The 13,297-nt window shown below is 30.7% G+C and overlaps 1 protein-coding gene across 2 annotated transcripts; it reads left to right on the forward strand.

Annotated features, from left to right (window-relative positions):
* The first annotated feature begins 7,363 nt into the window (after window positions 1-7,363).
* LOC101492506 (heme oxygenase 1, chloroplastic-like) lies at window positions 7,364-11,355 on the forward strand. Of its 2 annotated transcripts, none has more exons than XM_012719509.3 (4): window positions 7,364-8,184; window positions 9,388-9,611; window positions 10,862-11,007; window positions 11,084-11,355. In XM_012719509.3, the coding sequence occupies exons 1-4, from the start codon at window positions 7,758-7,760 to the stop codon at window positions 11,163-11,165; spliced, it is 879 nt and encodes a 292-aa protein (XP_012574963.1). In that variant the 5' UTR covers window positions 7,364-7,757; the 3' UTR covers window positions 11,166-11,355. The 2 variants fall into 2 exon arrangements, with proteins under 2 accessions (XP_012574963.1, XP_004513605.1); XM_004513548.4 differs by having other exon boundaries at window positions 10,862-10,969.
* The last annotated feature ends 1,942 nt before the right edge of the window (window positions 11,356-13,297 follow it).

The raw sequence follows: 13,297 nt of genomic DNA on the forward strand, positions 1-13,297 counted from the left end.
TGGCCGCGGGTGAAGAGGAAGAAGATGGAAAAATCAGTTTTCCTTCCTTCCTTTTTCCTTTCTTTGTTTTTCCTTCCTTTCTATTTCCTTCTTTCCTTTATATAACCTTTTCTTTTCCTTTTCCTTCCTTCTAATTTCCTTTCTTTCTATTCTCTCCAAGCAAACATATATATATATATATATATATATATATATATTAAATATAACTTAACAAATATCTCAAAATATCTAGATATTTGTTAAATTACCATTTCACCCGTAACGCATTAAATTCTCCGTAAAGGATTTACCGCACTTAAATTAAATTTATTTATCGACGAGTAATTCTAAACGGTGTCAAAATAACTTTTTGATCCTATAAACTCCATAATATTATTAACTTTGGCTAAAAAGCCTCTGAGCCAAAATCCAAAACATATAAAATACATAAAGTGTACTTTAAAATTATGGGTCTTACATGAGGTCTTTCATACCAACTAAATTTTTAATGTTTGAAGAGTATCATTCTGGAACTTTAACTTCATGTAGAAATTTTCAAAATATTTTTTTTTTCCTTTCTAAATAGAGTATGAGCAATTGGAGGTAGATATGTGCGATTTCCTTTCTTTGTGGGACCCAATTCATTTCTTATTCCCCATATCGACCAAGTCCAATCTTGCATTGATGTCATCCTTAGATTTTCCTAGAACATTGAGTAACGTACCAATAACACTATAAAATACATTTTTTCAATATGCATCACATCGAGAAAATGTCTTATATACAATGACTTCCAATATGACAATTCAATGAAAATTGACTTATTCTTCCACCCAGTTTTGAAAGGCTTTCCAGCAAAAGGTTTGCCAAATTTATTGGTCAAACCTTGTACTTTTTCAAATATTTGATATCCACTCGGTGCTACAGGAGCAGTACCTTCCTCTGATTTTCCAAGAAATACGTTCTTCTTACAATGTTTCAACCGCATCCAATTTGTACTCTCTTCACATATAGAACATGCACACTTGTCTCCCACACACTTTTGTTATATCCCGGTAAATTTCCATATGCTGAAAAATCATTAATTGTGCTGAACAACATAGCCCTCAAATTGAAACATTATTTCTTATACCCATCATAAACTTCCACACATGTCTCCCACACACTTTTGAAATCTTCAATTAAAGGACTCAAGTATATGCCGATATCATTCCCTGGTTGTTTGGGTCCATAAATTAACAGACACAACATCATAAACTTACACTTCATACATAACCATGGAGGTAGGTTATAAATCAACAAAATCATAGGCCAAGTGTTGTGTGAGATTCTTTGAAGACCATGTGGATTCATTCCATCAGTAGAGAGTGCAAGTCATAGATTTCTTGACTCTCTCCCGAAATCAGGATACTCGTGATCAATTTTTGCCCATTGTGGAGAATCTGTAAGGTTTCGAAACTTTCCATCTTTAATTCTTTCATCAGTATGTCATGTCAAGTGTTTTGAATCTTCTTCACTGCGATATATGCGCCCAAATCTTGGTATTATAGGAAAATACCACACGAATTTTGCTGGAGTAGACTCTTTCTTCTTATGTCGAGAGATAATGCATTTCAGACATGTCTTTAGTAATTCATATTCGTTTCGAAATAAAATGCAACCGCCAGGACACACATGAATCCTTTCGTAATTCATGCCAATGGAGCACAAAATCCGTTTAGCCTTGTAGGTTCGACTAGGAAGTTCATTATCATCTGGCAACATATCTTTTAGGAGTATTAATAATTTTGTGAAGGTTTTATCAGACCATCCATTAATCGGTTTTAAGTTGTACAACTTTAATATCATCAACAGTCTTGTGAATTTAGTACAACCATTATATAATGGTTTCTCTGCATCACTCAACAAGCTCTCAAACATTTTAGGAAAATCTCGAAGATCTTCTTCAAGAGCTTTTGCAATCTCCTTAACTCGGTCCCACTCATATGTATCTGTGTCGAAATCATTTGAAGCATATGTCGAACCATTCTCAAAATTAGTGTTCCTTTTTTTTTCTTTCTCACAATGTCTTATCCAACATGTATAGCTTTGATCAATTCCATGCCATACTAAATGTCTTTCCAATTGATCTGTTCTAACGCGTTTTCCAAAACAACATTTTAAACAAGGACAAATGATTCGATTTGGGTCTTTTGCATTATTCACTACAAACTAAACAAACTCCTTCACTCCATTTTCATACTCCTTTGACAATCGATTGGTAGACAACCATTTTCAGTTCATTTTATATGACCTATATGAATGCAGTGTTACACAAATGATAAGCTATTGATAACATTATACCAATCTATAGTATATATAGTCTAATATTGGAAAATGGAAATCAAGGTCCAAGGTTATACATACAAATATGATTTCAAAATAGAACAGATCAAACAAATTTAAAAAAAGAACATATTTTATATGATTTATCAGGTAACAATTTATTTGATTTATCAAGGTTATGCCATTTACTATCAGGTAACATTTTATATGATTTATCAAGTAACAATTTATCAGTTTTAGTGACAACAACAAATTAATAAATACAATACTTGAGACAACAATCACTCAATAGAAATTGATGCACAGTAGAGGAGCAGTAGAGGGTTCACACAGTAGAGGAGAGGAGAGTTTGTAGGGTTAGGAAGAGAACGTATTAAATATGTTTTTATTTATTTAAAGGAAATTATTTTTATAAAATACGCACCATTTTACGGCGCTTATATACAAAGCGCTTTAAAAGATCCTTTAATTGTGTGAAAGCGCTATATTATATACAAAGCGCTCTATAAGTACTGTAAATATAATGTGGTAGCACTATAATTTACAGCGCTGTAAACAATATGTGAGAGCGCTATGTGATCCTATAACAGCGCTTTAAGCAAAAGCATTGTAAACATTATGACCATATATGACCTACAACAGAGCTTTTTCTAAAGCGCTTGTTAAAAAAGCGATGTTGTGTCCTCCGTTAATTTTACAACATCTCTTTTAGTAAAAAAAAGCGCTTTAAAGGCACGCTGTAAAATACAAATTTTGGCGTAGTGGAAGGAACTAAACCACTATCGAGTTCGATACATAAGATTGGAACTTTAAGTGTTTGTTTCTAACTAAGCTGTTAACAATTATAACTCTCAAAGTCTAAGAAAAAACACTTAGAAAATATTTCTCATTTGAACAAGTGTTTCTCTCTTTGAACTCTAAGATAAACATTTGTGTTTTAGCTTAATTCTGTCTTGGCTCACCCACCCAACCCCTTAGTGTTTTCCTATTTTTTTTCCTCATTTTTTGTCTGATGACAAAAATGGAGGAGAATATGTAATAATTCTTTTGTTTCTTTCTTTTTTTTGATAAATCTTAAGCAATATACATTTCTTTATGAAATTCTACTTCTTTAATACATATTGATACTCTGTTAGAATATATCTCATCTTATGAAATGAACATACATATTCTAAGGGGGAGCTTTGTTGTAATATGTTATTATTATCTGTGTTTTCTTTATCTCAAAAAATTGTTCACATAAATAGATGTTTGTCATCATCAAAAAGGGGGAGATTTTTAGAACGAAATTGATTTGAAGAAATAAGTCCCTCAATGCTAACAAAATCATTTGTGGGAACAATTTGTTGCTTTAACGTTGACTTTAAGTACACAGGTTCGAATTCATATGCTCAGTCAATGGACTCTCAACGTATCCTCTGATAAATAGACGAAGACAATGATACAACACATATTTACCTCTCTTCACTAAGTCTAATACATGAATTAGGATTGTGTTGCAATGCCTATGATAGCTCAAAGCATTGTTGTGGCTATTTTGCCTCTGATGAACTCAAACATGAAATTTGTTAGTCTGCCTCTGTTAAGCATGCCAAGAATTCTTCTGCCACTGCCTCTAATAAACGTGACAAGAATTCTTTTGCCTCTACCTTTGAAAAACGTGAAAATAATTATTCTACCTCTACCTCAGACAATTACATCAAACGTCTGATCGTCATACTCTGAACTTCCATCCTCTGAAAAAGTCAACACTATGAAGACAAAGCAATTTGAGTATCCTCTGATACACACCCTCAACTACTTGTCTAAAGATCTCAAGACACTCTCTGATCACCATTCCCTCTGATTTCCAACTGTTTCAAACAGACACGACAAAACAGTACAAGATCAATCTTTTATGAAAAGTCTTTCTATTAAATCACTCCACAAAGATACGATGTAAAACTTCGTGAATTATCTTGATTTTCTGCAATCAGTACAACAACCAGAAACCCTAATTGTACTCTATAAATGACGTGTCTCCCTCAACGAAGAAAGACATAACAAACAATATATTGCATACAAGCAACCAACGATAATCACATATGTACTATTGTTATCATCCAGTTACTGCTAAGAGAATTTTTTAGAAGCAAAAATTGTAAACACTTTTTGCAAAAGCTTATTTAGATAAATCTGAAAACCTTTTTGTTGTAACCTAGCCTAGTAGAGGTTGCCTTCCTCAACAACTTGATTGTACTATGCTAGAAGGTTGATAAGATTGAACACAATTTGTGTGATTAGTAGGTGTTCAAGTGTAAATTTGATTAAGTGATTATTTAGTAGATTAAATTCTTCAAGTTGAAGAAATTGGACGTAACTACCGTGTTGATGGTGAACTAGCATAAATTGTTGCGTGTCTTTGCTCTGTTTTCCACACTCGTGCATTATCTTCTTTGCTTTGAGTATTGCCGCACAAAAGTTATATAAAAAAACACACAATTCAACCTATTGGATGACACGTTTTATGTCTTGTGTTTAATTAAGATATTTTGATGAAAGGATAATTATTACATAATAAATTATGATAGTGGTAAAGTTAAAATTGTATCATAATTTTTTTTAACATGTGAGAATTTTACATATATTTCGCAACCTCAATTTGGCTTATCTAAAAATATTCCGTTAAGCTAATTGCCTAAGGTACACATATTTCTCTTCAATTGAATGAAATTCATATGTCAAAACACTATCTAAAAGGCTTCCATTAATTTTATTCAATAAAAAATGAGCATTAGAGTAAGTGTTGGAAAAACAGTGTTCTTGAACACTTCTCTCTTATATATAATTGATATAAATCAATAAAAATTTAGTATTGAACTTCTTGGATTTTTCAAATACAACTTTCAATAAAATTTTAAGGAAAATTGCATTTATGTTCTCTGAGGTCACCTTAAATGACATTTACACCCAATCTAGTTTTAATAAAACACCTACCTCTCCTATACTCACTAAATATTTTTTGTATAACATTTGTTTTCTTTCACTCTTTCAACTTTATATGTTATTTATCTAAAAGATAGTATAATACACAATCTGGTTGTACTACTAAGAACATAATCACATCTTTCAAAATTACAAATACAAGATATATAGTCCTAATTTTACCAATTAAATCAAAAACTCTAATTGTGCCATATAATAAATGACATGAATAAATGTAAGTTTGACAAAAAATTGTTTGATATAGTTTTTTTAGTGGGTATAATGCAAGTGAGTGTTTTTAAAAATTAGAGGGAATGTTAATATCATTTAACATGATTGAAATGCAATTTCTCTAATATTTTATAGGCTAAATAGTACCCACAGTTCCTTAACTTAATTTCAGTTAATGTTTTAGTCTTTTATCTTTTTTTTTCCTCGATTTGGTCCTTTATTTTAATTTTAAGTGACAATTTGATCTTTTATGTTTTAAAATGTCAACAATGTTATCCTTTTTTTTTTTACAAAAAATTCATAAAAATTTTCAAACAAAATCCATATAGTTAATTATTATCTTCAATATAATGCAAATTTCATCAAATTCATAACTTAAATCTTTAAATAAACTCATATTTTCATTCTTTATTTGATGAATTTGATGTTGTTGGAGATGAAAATATGAGTTTATTTGAATATTCGAGTTATGCATTTGATGAAATTTGCATTATATTGAAGATGATTATTGATTTTATGAGTTTTGTTTGAAAAAATTTGATGAATTTTTTGAATTTTTGTAAAAAAATGGATATCATTGTTGAAATTTTAAAACATAAAAGATCAAATTGTCACTTAAAATTAAAATAAAGGACCAAACCAGAAAGAAAAAAAAAAAGATAAAATACTAAAACGTTAACCGAAATTAAGTTAAGGGAGTTCATATGCTATTTAGCCTATTTAATATTTAAATTCTTAACCCTTAAAAACCATTTGCTAGGGGTGGAAACAGGCCTGGACAGACCAAACTTTGAAAGGTCTGAGTCTGACCTACGATTAATTTTTTAAGTATGAGCTTGGTCTACGACGTATCATAGGTTCTTTTTTTTCAGTCTGATCTGACCTTCTTTAAAAACTGGTATGACCTGAAAAGCTTATTTAAAAGTCTTATTCACATTAAAACATTTAAATAGTATATTTTATATTTTTTTTAAATAGGTTAAACTATGCCTTTATATATATAAAATTAACTCGCAAGTCTTGCAACAACCTTCTAAAAAAATAAAGAAACAAAATGAATCCATAATCAACAAACTCCAAAAAGTCATTCAAAAAATTACAAATAAAATAAAATGAAAATAAAATAAAAATTAACAAACACTTCTTTCTAAGGGAGAAGACATTTGTTAGACAAAATAAAAATGATAAAATAAAATATATTATACAAAGTAGAATCATGAAAATAAAATAGTCATCATCTAATTAAGAGTACTTATGTCACTGACTGTTTTATCATCATCATTTGCATATGGTATAATTAAGATAAACACAAAAAGAATTTCACTTATAAAAACCAAATGTCTAATTTCTCAAAATAATGCTTTTAAAAAATAACATTAAAAGAGATTATTAATAATAAGTGGTGTGATAGTGAAGTATGGTAACAATGTTGTGTAAGTTTCAAAAAACTTTAAAAATTTATTGTGTTTGGAAGAATATGAAATGGAAACAACAACAAAACTATTGATACACGTGACTCGGATAGAGGCAAGACACAGATAGAGTGATAACTTGATAGACTTTAAAATAATAAATAATAATACAAAATAATAATATTAATAAATAATATATATTTATATAAGTCTATAGACTTAATAAACTTTCTAATGAGCTCTTTTTAAATTAATAAACTTTAAAAAAAATTTCAAACTTAATCTTTTTATTAAACGAATATTTATCGGTTTCTTACGGTAAAGAATAAAAAGAATATGCCAGTTCAATTTTTGTTTTGGTCTTAAGGACATGACTGTAAAAAAAAAATCCAACTTAACAATTATGGACACGAAAGTTCAAATTTTGAATATTAAATCTATGGTTGTAATCGATTAGACCAATTAAATTATGGTCCATGTTACAGGAACCTCTCTTCCATGTAAGGAGAAGGCACAAAACTTCTGAGACTGAACACAAGTCGCCCTTGCTGATTGATTAAAACCATTTCCAACACCCCACTGACACACTTATCGTCATCCATACTCTATTTGCTTCCTATTTTTTCAACATCATCAATCAACCACCATTATTTTAACATTTTTACACATCCTTTATTCTAATTTCTATTTAATAATCCATTAGGTCGCTTTTTCTTCAACGTTACTACTACAGCATCAACCTACCGTATTTTTCAATTTCACAGCTCCAATACTAATTAATTTTCCACATAAAAAATAAACAAACTCCGTGCACTCAACTCAACTCTCTTCTTTTATCTCCCCACCATGGCGTCACTAACAAGTGTTTACCAAATCCAATCATCATCCTTTCTTTATTATAAAAACAAGAAGCCCCAATTCTCAATTTCACAACCAATTTCCATTTTCTTCTCACCAAGGACATCATTGGAGTTTCGCAGGATGCCTAGGAAAGAAGGTGTGATTGTGTTAGCGACGACGGAGGCAGCAGAGAAGTCGAAGAAGAGGCATCCGGGTGAGTCGAAGGGGTTTGTGGAGGAGATGAGGTTTGTGGCTATGAGGTTGCATACGAGGGACCAGGCTAAGGAAGGTGAAAAAGAGGTTAAACAACCTGAGGAGAGAGCTGTTACCAAGTGGGAACCTACTGTTGATGGTTACTTGAGGTTCCTTATTGATAGCAAGGTTGTTTATGATACGCTCGAGAAGATCGTTCAACAGGCTTCTTATCCTTATTGTAAGTTTGTTTATCTCTAATCACTCTCTATCTATTATTTGTTATTGTAGCAATTTTTTCCATATATGTGTTTTTGGATTATCAATCTAAGGTTTAAATTGCTGGTTTTGGGAGTGGAGTAATAAGGAAGTTGCCTGGTTCAACTTCGACTCTCACCAAAATACTAATTACTAATATTGGCGGTTGTAAAAAAATATAATCCAAGGTCTAAATTGCGAAAAGTTGTTGGGGTGTAATTATTAATATCGCTAAGAAATAAGAATGGCAATCCAAAATGGAAGCTGTGTCTTAATTAACCTATGAAGGACAGACTCTCACACAAACACGACATAGACATCTATCAAGGCTTGTTCTTGAAACGTGCCTCACATACTGACCGGCACAACACTTAGAAAAGGTGTCCGTGTTTCATAGGTTGTAATTTCTTAATATTGCTGAGAACCACGTTCCTTTGGCTGGTGCTATCATAATTGTGGTCAGAGAAAGACATAAAAAACCATGATGTCGTAGAACAGATTGCGGTCTGGTTGTGGAATTTTTTTTAAACCCTCACTCTTGGCTTTGGCTTGATGTATCCATATGACCTGTACTAGTTTGAAAAATGAAATGGATTCTTAAATCTGGTTTAGCTTATGATCTTTGAGAATGTTCCTTCTTTGTCCTTTTGTGTGCCTAATACTGCCATCTCAAACTTAAACCATTAGATATTATTCTTTTTAAACATGTATTGTTAAGCTTCTTGACTTCTAGGGCTTGTTGTTTCTTAACAAAGATTTTCTTAGTGTTTTTTGCTGTGATATGTATTACTTACTTCTTAGCATATCTTGAGAGTGCTATTGAGTTTGTGCTACCGGGTGTACTAAGGGTTTGTTTGGATTTTCTTATTTAAGTTTATCTACAGACGTAAGCACTTGTGAGACTGTTTGGAAGAGCTTATGAAAACAACTTATGATAAGTCCATAAATTGTTTTCTACTTATATCCATAAGCTTTCCATGGTATCTATGAAAAAAACTTATAACCTATAAATAGAATCAATTTGATTTTAATTTAGCTATTATTATAGAAATAGTTTATACATATTACTTATATGATAAACGGTTATGCTGTTAGCGCTTAATTTAGTTGTTTATCCAAACAAGCCTGAAGCACTCAACTACATTGATTATCTAATTGGCCGGTGGTTTTGTCTTTTCTTGTGTAGATGCTGAATTCAAAAATACTGGACTGGAAAGGTCTGCAAGTTTGGCCAAAGATTTGGAGTGGTTCAAGGAGCAAGGTTATACTATTCCCGAACCTTCATCTCCTGGTCTTGCTTATGCACATTATCTTACAGATTTATCTCAGAATGACCCCCAAGCCTTCATTTGCCACTTTTACAACATCTACTTTGCACATTCAGCTGGTGGTCGAATGATTGGGAAAAAGGTAACTATTTGTGTGTATGCTAAAAGAGATTATATCATGTTGAGTATCACAGTTTTTTTTTGACAAATGTTAGTGGTTAGTTTATCCAGGGAAGGGAATAGCAGTGGCGGAGCTTAACCAATTATTATGAGGGGGCCAATATAATTAACACATAATTAAATTAGTTCTTATGTGTAAATATATTATGCTAAAAGTAAAGTACAATTGAAATAAAGGAATACAAGATCAAGAACAAAATAACATGTAAAAAACTCCTAAAGGAATTAAAATTACACGAGTAAAAGATTGGGAAATTCACTATAATAAAATATTAGTGAAAGAGAGATAAATGTCAGTTTCTAAAAATATGAATTCTAAACTAATATTTAATGCAAATAATTTACAAATAAAAACTGAAACTTCTTGAGAAATTATTTTATCCATTTTATAGAGAATTCTTTTTTTTTTTTTAAAAAAGGTTGGTACAAAGAATTCTTCAAATTCCATTAAAAAAGAATACTAGAAAATGAGCCAACAGTAACTTGCATTGTAGGAGTATATGTTTCAACAAGTTTCAATATGTGGCATAGTGGTAGGCCTTTTGGTCCATATACTATATTGGTTTTGTTGGTTTCTTTCTTTGACCAATAGTTTACAAGCATATTACTATTATTATAAAAAAAATTGTAGGAAAACATTGCAGGGACCGTAGCCACCCCCGCCTTTGTGATCCTCCGTCACTGCACAATAGCTATATGCTCTGTATATAAGTATTTGCAGAGTCGTGTTGCATGTCTACTATATGTTTCATATCTCTCAGCAGATTCTTTATTTGGTGGTATTATTGGCATGCTGATTTGTAATTAAACAATATTCTGGTTGAACTTATGTATGATTGAATTAGCGGCATATTCTGCACTTGAAAATAACTTTTCAGCCCAAAGCAATTTCTGAAAGATTTTGATTATAAGCTGTTTAGAAATTTCAACAAGCCAAACAACTGAATCATGAAAAGCAACTGCATATCATTAATCAAAAAGCGTTACAGAGAAAGAATTATTACAAGCTTTTTGCATATGCTTTCCTGCTACTTTTGGGTAGATATTTGAAATTTCCCGGATTAAATCATTCTTACAATACTGTATATTGGTATGAAGTAAGATTCACTATGTTTGGGTCATTTTCATCCGATGCAGGACAAATTAATAATGATTGTTTCTTATTCCTTTTTATATTCAAGATATTCTTCATCCTTACTTTTACATTTACAGATTGCTGATCAGTTACTTAACAACAAGGCTTTGGAGTTCTATAAATGGGATGGTGACCTTTCCCAGTTGTTGCAGAACGTGAGGGACAAACTGAATAAAGTTGCTCAAGTATGTTTCCTGAAAACTCTTGATTATTTTGGGGCAAGGTTGATTTCTATTGCTTCTTTATCTCTAGTTGTCATTATAAATATACCTATAGTAAATCCTTTGTTGTTTCTTCAGGAATGGACTCGTGAAGAGAAGAATCATTGTCTGGAAGAAACAGAAAAGTCATTCAAATTATCAGGAGAGATTCTGCGTCTAATTCTATCATGATAATAAGGGCTCAGCTATCTGTGTAATTAATTATGTGTGTTGAAGTGCATGGCAGGAGCCAATGCCAATAGCATTGTGTCATCTTATGTATATAAAAAGTATGTATATGTTTAATTAATTTTCAATTCGCAAAGGAATAATAGAACTCATGTTAAAATGAAGCAGCATTTTGTTGATTATTGATATTTTTCTCAAGTGGTTCTTATAAATTTGAGATGCTCAGAGACCACTTTTATAGATACAATTAAGCCAAAAAACTGCTACTATAATATCAACATCCATATTTGAAAGTGTATATGAAATTGCAAATGACAACCAAGTCTTATCTCAGTAAATAGGCTCGATTAATTAAAAAATGAATCTAATAAATTGGAAATCTTTCTAACACAATCGGAAGTTTCTCCCCTTATGATTATTTAACTCACTACTTTCTCCGGTGATTAAATATTCGAAATTCAAAATATTTTTGTTCGGTGGATACCTTGGTCACTTCTAGAGTGAAAACACCACCTTGGCCAATAAAGAGTTATAAACTAATCATTTTATTTCTTGTGAAATATTTCGAAAATATTGGTAAATATATGTATATATAAATGGTTTTAATTGACATGATATAGTTGTTGGCTTAGTAGTTGTATTTCTTATGTGTAACGGTAGGATTCAATCTCAATTCATCTGAATGATAGAACTAAGATTTATTTTTTTTATAAATAGTGTCATTTTGGGCATAATAAACGAAAATTTTGACTTTAGCTATACACTTTGTCTCATTCATTTTATATTATAAGTTATCATATTCTTCACTAATGCATGAGTAAAGACTCTTGGTGTGTTAGTGCATATCACATCAAGATTTTGTAAAGTACGCTGAAGGGGATTCGTTGTTCATCTCATTTGCATCCAATTGATGGAGGCGAATCGAACCTAAAGGTTAGTGTAACAACACTCTTTAGAATTTGCTACATATAATCTTCATCAACAACTTCATTATTAAAAGTCTTGTAGCAATTGTCACCAACAGATCCAATAATCTTTAGGTTCGATTATCAAATTTATTTATGACTACAACTTTTAAAGGAGATGGACTTTCTTGATCATGGTGAAAGGTACACATTTAATTTATATTAATATATATGATATGTTTGAAGTTCTAAATTCATATGTGGTTCTCCAAAGTAGTTATATTTGTTTATGTTAAATTTAACATGTAGTTAAATTGATATGCATGATTTAGGATAAATTCAAGTATGTGAATTTAATATGGTTTATGCATGAATTTTTCTTGTTTGGATTTTAAAAATTAATTAAAGTATTGAAAATAATCACATGAAAATTCATTGTTGGGTATCAGAAGTTATTTAGTGTTAATACATTTATATCTTACATTCATGTTTGAAATGCATATATAATAAATTTTCCCTTTTGGATGCATATATAATAATATGGAGATATGATGTAGAAAATTAATAATATGAAATTAGAGATAATATTTTTTATGAAACTTTTGTTTATCTATGATTGATGTTTTTAAACTAAGAACAAGAATTTATGATTGACCCGTCGAAAAAAATTTATTTATAATTTTGATCTCTTAAATCTTGATAAGTAGGAATATGTATGATTTAAGTTGCATATTGTAAGACCCATAATTTTAAAGTATACTTTATGTATTTCAGTGTATTTTGGATATTGGCTCGGAGGCTTTTTAGCCAAAGTTATTAATATTTTGGAGTTTATATGATCAAAAAGATATTTTAATGCCGATTAGAATTACTCGTCGATGAATAAATTAAATTAACTGCGGTGAATCCTTTACGAACAATTTAGTGTGTTACGGGTGAAATGGGAATTTAACAAATATCTAGATATTTTGAGATATTTGTTAAAAGTAATTAATATATATATATATAAATACCTATATGTATATATTTGTTTGGGGAGAAAAGAAAAGGATATAAAAAGGAAAGAAAGGAAAAACAAGGGAAAGAAAGACAAAGGAAAAAAAACAACATTTTCCATCATCTTCCTCTGCCTCGCGCAAAGCTTCTCCCTCCTTCCTCCATTTTTCGTTTTCTTTGCTTCCTTTATGTCTGAGAATTGAAACCCAAGGCTAGTGGGTGA

Source organism: Cicer arietinum, chromosome 1 (genome assembly GCF_000331145.2).
Source record: "Cicer arietinum cultivar CDC Frontier isolate Library 1 chromosome 1, Cicar.CDCFrontier_v2.0, whole genome shotgun sequence".
Lineage (NCBI taxonomy): Eukaryota > Viridiplantae > Streptophyta > Magnoliopsida > Fabales > Fabaceae > Cicer > Cicer arietinum.

Bases quoted from the DNA above. Each gene is read 5' to 3' on its own strand.
- LOC101492506 (XM_012719509.3), top strand. From the start codon at position 7,758: ATGGCGTCACTAACAAGTGTTTACCAAATCCAATCATCATCCTTTCTT. The intron at 8,185-9,387 runs GTAAGTTTGTTT...TTTCTTGTGTAG, and splicing joins ACAGGCTTCTTATCCTTATT to ATGCTGAATTCAAAAATACT. The intron at 11,008-11,083 runs GTTGATTTCTAT...TTGTTTCTTCAG, and splicing joins CTTGATTATTTTGGGGCAAG to GAATGGACTCGTGAAGAGAA.